The sequence below is a fragment of the Haliotis rubra genome, unplaced genomic scaffold (assembly GCF_003918875.1).
Source record: "Haliotis rubra isolate DU_JTF1 unplaced genomic scaffold, ASM391887v1 Scf1524, whole genome shotgun sequence".
NCBI classification, from domain to species: domain Eukaryota; kingdom Metazoa; phylum Mollusca; class Gastropoda; order Lepetellida; family Haliotidae; genus Haliotis; species Haliotis rubra.
Genome location: NW_025765475.1, coordinates 76,164 through 94,067, shown reverse-complemented (window position 1 = coordinate 94,067; position 17,904 = coordinate 76,164). Strand labels below are relative to the sequence as shown.

Sequence of the window (17,904 nt, the reverse complement as noted above, 5' to 3'; positions counted from 1 at the left end):
TGTATACAATCATAAGGCAGGCAGAAACAAATTTAGGCCATATTGTTCCACTAGACAATCATACTGCAGAAAGGACATGTCCTGAACTGTACAGTTCATGTTCCTATTCATTCAACAAACCAGACAGAACGTCCATGCTAAAAGTAAAACGTGCATGGAGAAATCCCACTAAGGGATCATTCATAATTTATGGTCAGGGGGGTGACGGTGATAATTTATGGAGAAGCATGTGCAATGTGAATGCCCTTCTTCTGATGTCCCCCTCCGCGATATTGCTGGAATATTGCTAAAAGCGGAGTAAAACTAAACTCACTAACTCTTAAAGTTTTGCATATCCATGTACATATCAAAGCATTAATTGAAGCAAAGTTTAACATTCAAAGTTTGAAAACCACAGCAAATATGCAGTGCACATTATGTACAGAGAACAATTCAATAATATTGTTGTGGTCATGTCAAAAGTTCGCATGTTTTACTCATGTTACCCACATTGTTCCTATTCCTTGTTGATTTTGTAGGTCACAAGATATTCTGGGTAGACCTGGGCATCACTGAAGATCACATATGTTGACGGATTCTGAACATCATCAACCACTGAGTGACAGAAGGAATTGTCATCAGATGGTCGAGACGGGGGATCTCGAAGGTCAGGTTTTCCTTTGGCAAAGACACCAACTAACACACGGCAGAGACAGGCATACTGAGAACCATCTGTGGATGTTGTGGCAGTGTGGTCAAAGGCTTCACAGAAGTAGATGCCTTCACCAAGAGGCTCTGGAAAACAAGATGTTGTACTGAGAAGAACTGGAATGGCACACATACATATGTCCTGAACAAATTTAAGGCCTTTTCATACTTTTTCAAGACACTTTATTTAAATACTATGAAATAAATAACCGAAAAAAGATGAAAACATTCAGTGTTGTGACATGATATAGGGTTATAACTAGGGCTGCGCAATATAACCGGTTCGTATTGCGATACGTTGATCGAAAACCGGTATTTTGACATGCATTCGGAAAACTTGGTAACACAAAAAAATCTTCGGATATTTCCATTTTTCACACCGGTGAGGTGAGGTGAGGTGAGGTGAAATTGGGTTTTACGTCGTGCTTGAGAATATTTTGCTCATATGACGACGTGCATGCGTGTGTATGTGTATGTGCGGCTGCTTGCACTAGCCCAGACTTAAGCTGGTTTTATAGTGCTAGCCCACTGAGATACCATGCCGCAGTGAAGCATGAATACCCCACTCAGACACATTATACTGACCCCGAGCTGACCAGTCCTTGTTGTACCTATTAATGCCGAGCGTCAGGCAGGGACAAACAAGTACCATATTTACACGTCTTTTGGTTAGACGCGGCCGGGGATCGAACCCGCGGCCTTCCACTCTCCGGGCGGACGCTCTAACCACAACACCACGGAGGCGGTCTTTTTACACCAGAAGCCATGCATGTGTTGTAAAATGGTGACCCCCAACAACGAACAATATAATGTGGTGCCAAATACTAGGGCAAAGGCATCGGTAAGGCAGCATTTTGGGTTGAAAAAGTTCACGGTAGATGGAACTATTGGTAAGAGTAACGCGGTATGTAGAATATGCAATGGTAAAGTAGTTTTTATTCAAGCTTAAGCAGGCATAGTGATTTTGTTGTGTTTTTGCTGTATAAATCAAGCATTAACGTCCTGCAATATATTGCGATACATATCGCAATACATGCTTTCGCATCACAATATATCGCAATATGAAAATTCTTTGCAATACCCACCCCTAGTTATAACTCATCATGGAAGTGCTGCGCCATTCATTTGATAGATCAATGGCAATTCAAGCAATCATCACATATATGACACATATTTCGTTAAACAGCTTCAGTAACTCATTGTCATACATCAGTGTTACATACATTCATAAGCATATATGGGGCGGTGGGGTAGCCTAATGGTTAAAGCGTTGGCTCGTCACGCCGAAGACCCGGGTTCGAATCCCCACATGGGTACAATGTGTGAAGCCCATTTCTGGTGTCCCTCGCCGTGATGTTGCTGGAATATTGCTAAAAGCGGCGTAAAACCAAACTCAGTCAGTCATAAGCATATATTTATGCAAGGTCTGTTCACGTCTTATTGTCATTTTTCAGGTCAAATGTAGATTTAAGCTATTTTCAAGATGAAGTCTAAATTCAAGGCCTTGTCAACCCTGATGTGCACCCTCACAGACTTAATGAGTAATGGACAAACAGGTGATGGGCTGACAGATGCTTATGGACACAGCACCATGTCGAAACCTCACTCAGATCAGTTCTGCTGAATAATAAACGAGTTAGTATCGCTTTTAGCAATATTTCAGCAATATCACAGCGGGGACACCAGTATTGGGCTTCACACACAATACCAATGTAGGGAATGAAACCCAGGCCTTTGGCGTGACGAGTGACGATTTAACCACAAGACTACCCCAACGCCCCGACACATTTCAGAGAGATCCAAAGGTCCGCTTTTACTTAACAGTTGGAAGAGAGGTGGTTTGAATATATTGCAAAATGACAAACTTTTCATTTGAGAGACAAACATGATGCTGCTGCGTGACAAACCTACCTCCATTGTTGTTGCGACAATAGTTGAGGTTAGTACCATGGTTGTTGATACGAATGATGCAGTCGGTACTAGCCTGACAGCAGTGCCACAGTTTCTTCTCAAGCACATCTTTCCCCATTTGTTTCTTTTTGGCCATAAATCTCCCGCACAGAGATTTATTTTGCAACCGTACAATCTGTAAAACAAGTAAATATTGAGATAACAGCGTACATGACAAGGATGAAAAAATTGAAAACAAAAATAATCAACGACGAGTTAATTCTTATACAACTAGATTGTCCTGGTTCAGCTCTATAATTTCTTATCTCCACAGAGAAAGGATAAGTTTACGGAGTCTTTTAGTTGTTCCTTTTAGAATAAGATGGTTCAATATATCCTGTTTACTGCATAAAAATAGAAAATCTGACGCCTCTAGACACCTTAAAAACAAACAGTTACATATGCTCTTTTGGTTTACAGATACTCGTTCTTGTTTTGGAAAACCTCCATAATTAATGCAGATGAAATATCCATTTTGAGACATCATAGACAACCCTTTTGGAGGTTATAGCAGACAGACAAGTTTATTCAGTAAAAGGCCACAGGCCCATCATACAGTCATTTGCATATGATATAGATAGTTTAGTGCACTAGCTGTGTAAGAGGAACATTTCTAATATGCTGAAGTACATGATACAGAAAAATACTGACATCTCTTATGATACAATCATTATGTGTGTTCATAATATTAATAAAATTGGCATTTGGATCAAAATCACTCAAATATTTCTGAATATATCTTAACCTTAAATCAGAAAAACATTCACGCTTAAGGAGTACATGGAATTCATCTTCAATAACATTTTTGTCATCCAATTTACAAAATAAGTATCATCTCTCAATTGTAATTAACTTTATTGTATCTTCCAATTTCAACAGCTAAATTAAAATGATCACATCTAAATTTAGAGAGTGCAGATCTGAGATGTAAAGGAATATCAGAATTTAAATACCTTTCCACATTTAAAAATGTCTTAAATTGTGAGTAATAAAAACACTTATTAGAATTTTGAATTGAAGTGGACCAACATTGTTTAAGATTATCCGTAAGTCTCTGCTTAAACAATGATATGAAATTATCAGACCCATAACACAAAATAGGTGAAACCGTACAGTCAAAAATCTTAAATAAGTCTTTACAATTTACTCTTCCCTTCTTTTTTTGAAAACCATTTACAGAAAATATCGCCTTGTTAGCTTGAGATACCAGACAGCTTTGCGCTTTACTCCATGCAAGCTTTGGTGTAAATACAAGTCCTAGATATTTATAAAAGGATACAGTTTCAATAGGATTGCCATTATAGAACCACTTTTCTTATAAAGAACAAACTTTATGGAAAACAACTTCTTTTATTCATGAGTGCACTCACGAATAAAAGAAGTTGTTATCCATAAAGTTTGTTCTGTATTGTACTTCCCAACTTCTAAAATGCCACTCAAAGCAGTTATCCGTCACTTTTCATATTCCCGTAATGGCCCACCATTTCTAAATCAAGAACTTTTATTTTACTAAGATTAACTGACATTCCAGTTTGTTTACAAAAACATTCAAATGCATTTATCTTCTGTTGTAACTGATTACAAGTATCAGCAAGTGCAGAAACATCATCAGCAAACATAAGTGAACACAAATTGTTAAAATCAGATGAAACATTTCCACCTATACCACCTTCCTGTTCCATTAAGGAAAACAAGTTATTAATAAATATGATACACAGCTGTGGGCTTTTGGTAGATATAAAGTAGTACACATTTTCAACTTTGAAACATTGTAGCATCGTAATTCTAAAGAGACTGAACATAATTTGTGAAATAATGACCTCATGTCTGTTCAATGCTTCCTTGGAATGACATGCAGTATGCATCAAACATGAATTTAGTTCACCTTTACTTGTTGATATCAATTGTGAAGAACACACATTGCTGATCAAATAGATATCTTCATGTCTGCATACCCATGGAGATCCAGTTAGAATAATTGATCTTCACCAACCCATGCTTGTTGTAAGAGGTGACTTATGGGATTGGGTGGTCAGGCTTGGTTGACCCATGTCATCCTATCTCAATTATAGTCTGTTTGCGGTGAAAACGTACCAATGAATTTCACTTTAAACAAAAAAAGTAAATCAAATAAAGCGAAATTAAGATTGCGAATCCTCATAATTTTACCTTGCCATTTGAAAATTTAAATCTCTTTATTTTATTAAACTTGGGATGAAAGTTGTTTAACAAACGATCATAGTTTCAAATCGGTATTATTGGTTTGTATTACAAGGGGGAAAGCACATAAAATGAAACACCGAGATCAAGTAGGTTAAGTTGACGCTCATCACGTACCGCACATGCATTTGTTTCACTGTTCCAACTACTGCGCTTACCCCCTTGTAATACAACCCATATAAGCGATTTGAAACTATGATCGTTTGTTAAACAACTTTTTTCATAAGTTAAATAAAAATCTAAGATTTAAATGTTCAAATGGCAAGGTCGAATTATGAGGATTCTCAATCTTATTCGATTTACATTTTTGTTTAAAGTGCAATTCACCGGTATGTTTTCACTGCAAACAGACTATACATAGGTTTATGTTTATGATGTTGTTCACTGGATTGTCTGGTCCAGACTCGATTATTTACAGACCACTTCCACATAGCTGGAATATTGCTGAGTGCAGTGTTAAAAACTAATAGTCTCTGCACTTTTTGCATGGCTATTTTACACTGTTGACTCCTGTCTATTTTTTTCACATTTTCATCACCCCAAAAAAGTTACATCCCAGAACACATATCTGTGTACTCAAAATTTAGCGACAGTGTTTCTTACATCCTGTGTAAAAATAATGTCTGCAGAACTGCATGTTTACAGATGCTAATTTTGAAAAATGTTGTTATTCATAAATAGAGATTTGAAGAGAATGAATTCATGAGAATCACTTTTTTGGCAATATTTCAGTAATGGGGGACACTGAGATTTTGTACCCTTTTGGGGATTGGAATCATATTTTTTACAATGTTAGAAATCAAGGTGTATTCAGTGTCCTTGAGATTTTGATTCCAATAAATTAAATCTTGAGATGCCCTAATCTTTTTAACCCTAGGGTTTTCATAAGGACCTGTTGACATTCATTTATAATTTCAAACACTTCCTTTTCATATCAAACACAATTCAAAGCTCTGTGTATAGGGCTACCCTACCAGTTCACAACTAAAGGGTAAACTTATAGTTTTACCTTGAGAATGACTTGATCCATGCCGCCAGAAGATGTTTCGAATACCTTCCTCACTCCAGCATATTCTTCCTCAGATGCCTTCAGAGTTACCATGGCCAGGTCTCCTTCCATTTCTGTCCACTTTTTTGGCAACTTCATATCTTCAAAATCTACACATTTGAACACAATGTTCTAAAACATGTACGAGGTAAGTTCTACTTTCATGCCTTGATAAGAGTATTTCAAGAGATTTTGATTATTTTCATGGCCTGATCCTTGGACTATCATTTGAATAGCATCAGTATGTTGAAATATTAATAGTCTTGTAGGCACAGCAGAGACACATGAACATTTTGTTAGAAATGATCTTCAGCAGCCCTTGCTAGTCACAACATGTGATTATGCTTGTTGAGAGAGGCAAGAAAGTGAACTTGTTGCATAGGCATTTGGTTAATATATTTGTTAACAGAAAATACAAACAGACCACAACAAAGAATGTCACAAAAGTTAGCTGTTTAACATTAAGAATTTCTTAATAAAGATTATGGAACTGACATAGACAAACCACAAGGAACTAAACAGCCATGTCTATTTATATGCATTTCACAATTGAAATTTTCCAAAATGTGTAAAGTCATTATTGCAAAACAAAAACATTAAGTCTTACGTTACACAATTTTTCAAATCATTTGTATGTTTTTTAAAGAGAACAAGTTTATAAATTCATCTTCTCATGATAAGTAAATGGTATATTGTGATAAAAATGACAAAACATAAATGTTTTTCCACTCTCATGGATACTTTTCTCTCAGTAAGTAGAACTTCTTAAACCTTCTTTCTTCATTTGACGGCTTTACAAGCTTATACGCCACATTTGGAAGAAAATTATAGACATGCTCATTTATCTTATTTAGAAAGAAAGGACATAAAACTAGTTTTGCACAAAAGCTATCATGACACTAGGGTGGGGGAGGGTGGGGAAGGTGTCAGAGGGAATCAGAGAGGTCATATTGCACATATTTACTGAGGGTCCTGGGGGAATGGACATTTTATTATAAATATACATTGCGTTTGCATTTTGTCTTTCAGAGAATCCTGAAAAACATGTACAAGGACATGGAGAAGTCAATGATAATGTAGGGTTAGTCTTTTAAATGCATCAGTGCATCGTGAATGTCTGGGATGAATAAAAACATACTGATAATCTCACAGTGCAAAATATATAATTTCAGCGTTACCTTTTATCATGATATCTTCCCTCCTCAACACTGCAACTTTGTCTTCAGGATTACTTTTATCAACTTCCTCCATTTTTGCAAAGTCAATCACATAGTTCTGTCCGGAAGAGTATGGAAGTTCATAAGTCTTGTCCCCACTGAGGTATGACTGCTCAATGGCTTCACTGACTTGCTCGTATGATTCAAGTGTCTCATCAATACCATCCAAGTAGTACCATTTCATAGGATGAGCTGTTTGAGGTGCTACCCTGGATACTGCAAGGCCTGCCTCCAAAGAAGCTGCTGAGTTGGCCCTCTCTTCAGTATCTTCCTCATATGGTTTACTGGGAGCACTCGTGTTTGATACATTTCCAAAGTTACTTGCTGCTGGAGAATGTGAGCTGTAAGCTTGGTTTTCATACTTCATTGGGTCATATTTACTTGAGAAGCTATCCATCTTGTTAAGACTTGCCTCAGACAGTTCCTTCTGATCATATCTAATGGTTTCCTTTGTATTTACAGTCAGCATGTTGAGAGGGTCACTGAACTTTCCACTGCTGCCAGCTCCAAATAGTTCATCATCCTCATCAACTATTTTAACATAAAATAATATGATACAGGTTAAGGAAAATGAACCAAGGCACTGTTGTAACTTGGCACAATCAAAATTACTGATAAAAGGTGAGAAGTATATACCTGATGAAGGAGTATGAATATACCCCGAAATGTGTCCCTCATAATAAAGAAGTTGACATCCATGAATTCTCAGCTTTTATGCGTAATGTGTATCACTTCTAAATGTTGTTAAAAGATTCACAATTACAGATTAGGGTTTTAAAGATGTAAGAACCAATGGAAGAGGAGTGATGCAAAGTAAAAAGAAGCAGCAGCTTTGCCTCTTCACAACTCAACAGAGAACAGGACCATACATAAAAATGGGTGGCTTTTTTGAGATAATCACAGCTGTGCATGTCACGTGATGATACCAAAACTACAAGTTCTGGTGGTAATATTGCGAAGAAAACATGAAAAATATATGTCATTGTTAGTCTGCATGATTTAATTTGTACTAACATGAATTGTCTGGTTTGATTTTAGTTAACTGTACATCTGTTGATATTCAACTAAAAAACGGAAATAAAATTATAATTATACAAGAATAAGAATCAAGTCATTTTGGAGAATGCAATGTATTTTATTTATTATTCTATGAGTTAGGTTTCAAATGAAATTTAGAGACTGTCAAATCGATCTAACATTCATCCAATTTTCAAACACAGTACGTTTATCTCCTAAATATTCTTGGACTAAAAGTATTTTTCTTAATCCTGATCATAGATATTTAGATCTAAACTCAGGGTAATGCTTCCCAGCCTTGTGTAGGATTCCAAACTGGGCAAAATTATTATTTTGTTCAAAATTCAGATTTTGGAAAAAATTTTGGTTGATAAAATGGTGAGGAAGTTTATCACTGCAGTAATGGAAAAGTGAACATTTAACCCTTTTTGTCCCCCGCTGCAATGAGGAATGGAGGACGATGCACTCAGCAGCGTCCGTACATACGTCCCAAATCTTGTTAACACGATATCTCATGAACTGTGGTACCCAATGTCCTCAGATTTGGTGACAGCCTACATTGGGGGATTACACAGACACCAGTTGATTTGGGTGACATGGAACTTATCTTCAAGGTCACCATGACACTTTGACCACTTTTCTAACTTATGGAAACGAGATATCTCATAAAATGTTGCACCCAATTTTAGCCTCCAAGCTGAAAAAAGTATCGCCATTTCTTGCAACTTTGATGTCAGGAATTAACCAAATGGGTATCAGGGAAGGATAGGGTAATATGAGGTGGAGTACCCCGGTAGAAAATTTGGACTTGTCCCAGCCCTAATACAAACTGATACTGACAGTGGATATGTGCATCTGCATCTATACCTTCAAATCTTCTATATTCTTGAAATATCTTCAGAGTTAGGAGAAGATTCTGAGAAGTGACCATGACTAAACAGTACAAAAGGTAATCTACTAACTTGTCGTTACTGTTCTATTATCAGTGATATAAAAGTTACCTTCACAAAGCCATGACATAATTTTAATGATCCATGTATTCACATGAACAGGGAAAATGTTAATAACAATAGGGGAATTTTTCCTGACATTTGCTCTAGCTATGGGACTAGATGTGGGCCTGAACCACTTATTGAAACAGTAAAATGCCTATTCTTACTGTGATCAGTTGTCAGGAATACATTATTTACAGCTAGATGTACAAGCTATACACTCTGATATTCTTGGATGTGACATGATTGCTACACAGTAAAGTGGGTATTACAACAAGCCAGCAATTGTGACTTCTACAAACAAGAATTCTATAATAATAATCATGTTTTTGCTACTGACAATGTTGTCATGGAAACAAATTTCCATTGGAATATAACAAGTACATATTTAATCTTATCTGATATCTAACTAATGGACTACTCTTGATTAGAAAGGATAACACAACTATTATAGTGGAGACCGATGGTCCTGTGCAAATCACACCAGTCACACGTCAGTTAAAATTGAGGAGACAAGTTGGAGGGAGAGGTAGCTTGACTACTGCGAGTTTCAATAGCTTTGGTCCTGCCCCACACTGAAGCACCACTTTGACCATCCACATTGTGTTATCATAGCCATTATTGTTGTTGTTCTTATTTTACACACGTACATGTTCAAAGACGTATGTTAGGTAAATACTCAAATATGCAGTTGGTGTACACAAATACAACGTGTAACCCTTCAGAATTTATCATTTTAATGTCTATATGTATATTGTTCAAATCCTAAAGTTGTTTCCGGCTCAATTCCCCCTTCCACCCTGAAGTGGTTAAAATATCAAATTGTCCACCCAGAACTGGTTCAAAAGTCAAATTTGTCCATTCCTGAATCGTTCAAAAATTCACATACTACTTTTCAGTTGGATCTCTTGGCTTACAATTCACATAAAAAATGTTTCTGCAAAGAACTGAAGAAAAATGATATTAATTGTGTTAGTGTAATGTTGCATTGTAATATGTCGGTCACCCATAATTATGCCATGAAAGACCTTTGTTTAAGTTTCAGATGCCATCTTTAGGACTACCAGACCTGGGGTTTTCTTTAGGTCTGTTTCAATTCAACATCCCATTTCTTAACAGTTGAATCTGAAAGGCAGTCATTCCCACACATGCTTTTAATATCTGAAGAAAACAAATCACATTCCCTTGGAGATCTCTTATGAATATCTTTGTGAAGTTTTTCATAAAAAATAATGGACATTTATTATGCATCTGTATCCATGCTGTATTCTGTATGCTCTATTATCACTGTATTGCATAATCCTGACACCTACCTGACTGTGATCTTTGTCTGCATGCAGAATGTCATGTTCAGCCACCTTTCGCTCTATCATCTGATGCAAGGACTTCACTTCTTTTAGAAACTGAACTCCTTTGCCAATTACATCTATGGAATGTTTTTCTTGAAGCCTTGTTATATTCACAGGTAGTTCCTTCCCAATTTCAGACACGTCCTTCATCTGTGGAAAGAAATATGTCAATCAACATCTTTCCAGTTGCAGTTTACGAATTTAAATAATTTTGAGTGAGAATCTGTTAAAGGTTGAATAATTAAATCTTGATTTTAATGCTGGGTTAAAAAGAAATTAACAGATGACAGACAATGAGCCATAAGATGGTACAGGTTGACCTTCAGACCTTTTGGACCTACAATGAAAGGAAAAACCAGTCATGACATCTCTCACAGAGAGCCTGTTTGTTGAATGCTAAGCTTAATGGCGTGTGTTTGGGCAGGCACAGGTAACTAAGGTACAGTGGACATGGAGATACTGAGTAGGACCCACAGGACCTTCGAGATCATTGTTAGATCCACTTCACCATAACTCCATTGTTACATTCAAAGTACCCACAAATTCATATCTCTTTCCATCTATGCATGCATTTATTTGAATAAAGCTAAAGCTAAAATCACCTTCAGTGTATGCATGATCAGAACACTTATACATAGAACTAAATAACTTTAAAAATGGGAGAAGTATAAAAGACTTAATGTCTTACTCAACCTGAAACATTACCTGTGCAAATACTCAATAGTTCAAAAGAAATTTGGGATTAGACATTCAGCTGACTTTCTGTGTCGCTTTCATGTGTTTTCAGAGACGTATATATGGTCATGTTCCTGTGTAGTTACTTAAAGTAACATTGTTTTACACTACAAGCAAGTGAGCATCCAGTACAAGCAAATGCAGAGAATGGACGCAGAAAAAGAATTCACTGTATCCAGAGGGACACACAATATTATTCATTCTACTCATAAAATATCTGTGACTCATATCATTTCAGGCTCTAAAGAAATTTTCAAAGCATCCATCCATCCATCCACACACACACACACGCACACACACACACACACACATATGCACACACATACCTACACACATACACATGTACATACATGCACCCACATAGATACACACACACACACACACACACACATACATACATACACTCTACACTGTTGCTTCACAAGACCCTCATATGTTCATGAGTCAAGGTAAAACCCTGATTAATGTGTTGATTACAATTAATGTCTGTAATAATGTATGCATTCCATTTTCTACACAGTTTAACATCATCTGTTCATGTATTCTTCATGAAAGTCCTTATTATCTGTGTGCATAGCACTATTCATCGTAACAGAATAGGTCCTCAGATACTCGTCCCTAAAAATGATTGGAATTCTGTACTGTCCACTGGTTAAGACTTGCCTATTTTGGGGACAGAATTAGTTTACATCTATTTAATACAACATTGGAGAAAGGCTTGTCTCCCCCAAAATACATGTAGTATGTTTCAATGCAGTGACTCCAACACTCACTAAACGAAATAGTTTCTAAATTTTGGTAGCCAGTCGGGCTAGCTATGCCTGAAAGTTACTAGCCCACAAAATAATTCACTAAACCGAAATTTGAATGCAGAATGCAGAAAGCAAACAAAAGATCACAAAAAGAGATGAGAATAAGATATTGTCGGTATGCCACAGGTTCCATCATTAAGCTGCTAACATGATAAACATTTTTATCAGGCCATAATCTTGCATGATTTTAAGTGTATTATAACTAACAAGTCGGAGAAAGTAATATATTTACAAAATGACCCCATGAAAATTCACTAGCCAGTTGGTCCACTATGGACATTTACTGGATTTTTACTAGCCACGGGCTAGCAGGCCAGTAGCTATTTCGTACACTGCAAACACTTGTTATAAATAACAGGTTGCTTAAATGCATTTGAATAAGATACATGCATCCATAATGTACACTGTGAACTGACTATCTGGACACTGGACAATCTGTTATTTCAATGAACACAGATCATAAATATTACCTATCAGCAGCTTGGCAATACTCACATTAACAAATGAAGGAAGTGGGACAGTCTCTGTGAAATAGCCATCGTCTTGCAAAGTAGATATCTTCTCTTCAACATTCTTCTTGCAAACTGGGTCGTCAGAACACCATTTAAAGCAGACTTGTTGACATCCCTCAGATCTTTGAGTCTCTCTTTCCATTGTTAGGGAGTCATGAGTTCCTAAAATTAGTGTAGTAAAGGGTAAATAGGACAGATCAGTTGTGTCAGTTGTAACAATTTTACGCTATTTATCCATATCAAATTGAGTGAACAAACAGTACTAAAGGTACAGCTTATGTCTTTTAGTTTGAATTAGCCACTGACTATGACTGAATGTCAAATATCCCAAATGTTACTAATGCATCTGAAAACCCATAATAGAAGGATATATGTACGATGAACACTGTTCATTGCAATCCGCACTGAATTTCTCTAGTTTACAACATGATTAACCTGAGCACAACTGTGTATTTGTTGATATGCTATTTCCGATGACGTGAAGACGTGTGATCGCCCGGGAACTTTGTTTTTACGGGAGCAACAGATTACCCCGAGGTTTAACTAAAATGGTGGTTGCGAGGGATGACTGTATTTGTAACACACTTGTAATCAGACTGCTACAGATACAAACAGTAACATGTACAAAGGTATGGAAACCATCAGGGAAACTGAAATGATGGAAGAGGATGTACTGAATAGTGAACTGGCACATTTTGAAATTTGAAAGATGGAATTTGATGTAAGAAATTCTTAGGTTGAACAGAGAACCTCTGGAACTGTGACCTGGAGAGCACCTTAACTTCCACCTCAATTCATGAAACACGGAGACATGGTGACATGGGGTCATGACACACGGAGACATGGGGTCATGAAACACAGACATAGGGTGATGAAACACGGAGACATGGTCACATGGGGTCATGAAACACAGAAACATGGTGACATGGGGTCATGAAACACAGAGACATGGTCACATGGGGTCATGAAACACGGAGACATGGGGTCATGAAACACGGATACATGGGGTCATGAAACACAGAGACTGTGCATGGGGTCATGAAACACGGAGACATGGGGTCATGAAACACAGAAACATGGTGACATGGGGTCATGAAACACAGAGACTGTGCATGGGTTCATGAAACACAGAGACATGGTCACATGGGGTCATGAAACACGGAGACATGGTGACATGGGGTCATGAAACACAGATACATGGGGTCATGAAACACAGAGACTGTGCATGGGGTCATGAAACATGGTCACATTGGGTCATGAAACACGGAAACATGGTGACATGGGGTCATGAAACATGGAGACATGAAACACGGATACATGGGGTCATGAAAAACAGAGACTGTGCATGGGGTCATGAAACACGGAGACATGGTCACATGGGGTCATGAAACACGAAGACATGGGGTCATGAAACACGGAGAGATGGTGTCATGAAGCACAGAGACATGGGGTCATGAAACACGGAGACATGGGTCATGAAACACGGACACATGGTCACATGGGGAGATATTTATCAGTATTCCAAATCATGGTACATTAGTAATACCTTGCATTTTTTAAGTTTCAACTAAATTTAGATCTTCATATCATGCTCTTTATACCTTATCGTAGTTTATACCATGTCATTTATGAATCTTTTCACAATTGTTTTTATCAAAAACTGTGTTTGAGTAGATCAAGCATAACATGTTTAAACTGTAACAACACAACTTTGACATTGGTGATATTCAATGAACAGTGTTGGAAGGCTGCATGAAACAGTCTTGTGTCACTTACCGGTAATTTACATACATAAGCACATAACATTACCTCTTGCAACTAGTTCCTTTGCCTTGTCATAGAACTGGTGTACATGTGCTGGTTGATAGACAACAACAGTGATGCATGATACGATGGTTTGCTTTTTGAAAACATATCTGACTGCACAGTAGAGATCACTGGCCATTTCCTCAACAACTTGAGACCCAGTTCCTGTAAGAAAATATTTGCACAAGGTAGTCATGGATCATTGGCATTCATCGATCACTCTAAACAAGGGTGTTTATCATGTGATCAGGGGACATGTCATGTGACAGATACATGTTGACATTCTCTGACAGTAGGGGGCGGTGCGGTAGCCTAGTGGTTCACTCATCACGCTGAACACCCGGGTTCGATTCCCCTCATGTATACAATGTGTGAAGCCCATTTCTTTTGCCCCCTGCCTTGATATAGCTAGAATATTGCTAAAAGCAACATAAAACCAAACTCACTCACACAGACAAGACAATGATGTTGCTTTGACACCAAATGTATAACCTGATCATGTCTGGATGTGCAAAGGATGTCTTGATTCTATTCACCAGCAGCAATGCAGGGAGGTCGATTGAACTGCTGGTTTCTGAGAGCAGGTGTGACAATCCTGTTTTGTTCATTGGATCTGGCCTTCAAGTTACTGTTTCCAAAAAATAACATGTTTACGTCAGGTCAGTGGGATGAAAATACATCCCCTCCGTAACTGGAGACCACTGCCTCAGGGACATGATTGCACACTAAGTATTTCAGTTAATTGCCACTGGTGTTCTACAGGTTATTTAGGAGTGTGTTGGCAGTCATGAACAGATGATGTTTTGCAGCATTCATGAGCAAGATCTCTTCCTCCTTTGTGGTCGAGCACTGTCAACCACTTATATGTCACTGAATAGCTGACCCTAACATACAGGCTGATGATAACACTTTGGCTGATAGAAAGACATATGCAATGTGATGTCAGTATGGGAATCTATGTCATCCCATTTCAGATTTTTTTTGGTCTCATTTCAGGAAAGTCAGGTAATGCTTTGAGGACCAATTTTAGTATTGTCATCATTCTTCCTCACAAAATGTACATTTGGAGACATAACCATCAAGAAATTCCCCTTCAGTTTTGTGACATTTGTTTGTTGTCTAAAGGACCCCTGGACCCGTGAAGATCCGGGTTAGAATGTGCCCTCAGTAACCCATGTTTGTCGTAAGAGGCGACTAACGGAATCAGGTGGTCAATGCATGACGTAAAGCGCATGAAGACTTTGTAAGTGTGATCTAAAATGAAAACTGAAATTACTAGTATCACTTAATTCTTATCAATGAATACCTGTTTTCAGAACTGGAAATGCAATGGTCTTGTAATCCTTCTTGTTTGCATGATTTAAGCAAGCAATCATTGCTTGTTTCTGATTACTTTCAATGAAATCCCGCCATACATGTAGCACTGCTGTTTGGTCTGTGAATTGCACTCCAGCTACTCTGTCTTTCGATAGCCTGTCTCCTGAAATAGTTAAAATTTTATTGCATCAATTTATCACTTTCAGTTTAACGCATCAGTTCGGCTGATGGTAAGATTCCCTTACAGTTCCAAAACTATTCTTCTGATTTCTGATGCAAATTAATAGGATATAAAAAAAACTGGTTACTATTGCTTCTCATTTACTCTCAGGTTTAGATAAGTTTAGACAACTACAACTTGTTAAAATCATGTTCAGTTGGAGGTTTGTAGACTTATTCATGATTAATTTAACAATTAGAACTTTAGCTAACTATTAGCTGACCTACTGTGACTGAAGTATATTGTATGGCCACAGCAATTACACCAAGAGGAGAATATGATATGTGTGACAAATACAGGATAATGAAAAGGAATAGTTATTCATGAACATGTTTCCTAACAGGAAGGAATTATATTAACAAACATGTAATTGCTTAGGTAAATAAATGTCAATGATATTTTTTATAAAGCAAAAGGCAAAATATTGTGATGATGACATTACATTAAGTGGGTTTGGCAAATGATACAAGTTTCATTTTGCCTATCTCACATTGACAAAAAACTGACAAGTTTCAAATGAGAAACACTGTTATAAAAATATTTGTTAATAAACAATTCTAGTGACCATGAATTACGAATTTAATTTATGAAAGGATACTGTTTGATTCACTGAATAGGAAAGTGAACCATAATAGGACTTGTATATAATCTCACATCAAGTAATTAAACTTAATATTGTCGACTGATAATTATGTCATGACATTTTTATAAGCTGAGCTGGTTGGTGTGTCATTTTGTGATCATTCGAAGCCCATTTCTGGTGTTCCCTGCCGTGATATTTTTGGAATATTGCTAAAAGCGGTGTAAAACCCAACTCACTCACTCACTCATTATGTGGTCAAGAGATCGAAGTTTCATGCTTAAAGAGGACAACAGTTGTGTACAGTAATAACTTAAATTATTATTAATTATTATAACTCATTATTTAATACCCTTATGATGATTTGATTACCGTTGTTCATGTAACATGAAATATATTTAAGAAAGATCAATTAATACGCACTGTTGGATGATACTGTGTTACGACCAATTTGGAGGTATTGCTGGGTGGCAGTAGATACGAGATACGATCAGGAAATAGTCAAATAGTTACTTCAGAAATTGCAAACAAATAAAAATGCACCCAATAGTCTCTGCAGTTCACACTACTTTGAAATTGTAACTTAATGACACTTAAACCCAACATAGATATTTGGGCCTATGGCACAACTAACCACTCCTGTGCCAAATTTGAATACATTTTGAAAAGAAGATGTCATACAAATAGCCATCAATGGCTTTCTTAATTTGGCTGTATCCATGCATTGCATTAAAATTAAGTGAGCACTTTGTAGCAACACTATAGATGGAATTATTTTTATTAAAGTTTCAGAGCAAATGTCGCTAATGTGGGAATACTTGTGTTTCAAAGAGAATGCTGATTTTGTGGAAGTTTTATAAACTAAAGATAATGACATATATTCCTGACAAATACTGGGAACTAAACGTGATAACACATATACTGCTTGATGACTAATGAAGATAACGCAACTAAATGTAGACCCATAACTTAACGGAATGAAAATATTTTAAATTTCTAATTTACAAGATGTCTAATAATACACTGATTGGTCCAAACTAATCACAGATGACAGAAAAATCACCTGCAGTTTGGGATTGAACATTCACTCTGTGAAGTAATTGTGTTTTTCAATACCATAAACTTTGAACTACATGAGGTCAGTTACAGCAAACTCTCTCAGACTGCAAGAAAACAGGGTAACGCTAAACATTTATCTTTAAAAAGACATGTCTGACTTATGGTCAAAATGTTCATGTTGTAAGACAGACAAAGATCAGAAACATAAAAAGTTGGTTTGGGCAGTATATAAATATTAATCAACTCACCCATCATTTTGGTGTTCTCCTGAAATAGTTTCCCACCAACAGAAAATAGAGCCTTGGAAACACTCCCTGAAAACAGACCCAGATATCTTCTTGGACTGTTTATGTGCTTAAGAGCAAGAGAGTTATGATCATATC

At 37.0% G+C, this 17,904-nt stretch overlaps 1 protein-coding gene across 2 annotated transcripts in view; it reads right to left on the bottom strand.

Moving 5' to 3' along the window:
• Positions 1 to 7,453: 7,453 nt before the first annotated feature.
• LOC124270538 (protein mono-ADP-ribosyltransferase PARP14-like) overlaps positions 7,454 to 17,904 on the bottom strand; it is a 72,732-nt gene continuing 62,281 nt past the window's right edge. For both annotated transcript variants that reach the window (XM_046705559.1, XM_046705558.1), the window contains exons 15-20: positions 17,770 to 17,835; positions 15,652 to 15,825; positions 14,349 to 14,510; positions 12,523 to 12,701; positions 10,445 to 10,630; positions 7,454 to 7,653 (exon numbers count right to left, since the gene is read on the bottom strand). In XM_046705559.1, coding sequence (XP_046561515.1) covers positions 7,585 to 7,653; positions 10,445 to 10,630; positions 12,523 to 12,701; positions 14,349 to 14,510; positions 15,652 to 15,825; positions 17,770 to 17,835 — 836 coding nt within the window. In that variant the 3' untranslated portion in view covers positions 7,454 to 7,584. The remainder of the gene's footprint in view (positions 7,654 to 10,444; positions 10,631 to 12,522; positions 12,702 to 14,348; positions 14,511 to 15,651; positions 15,826 to 17,769; positions 17,836 to 17,904) is intronic.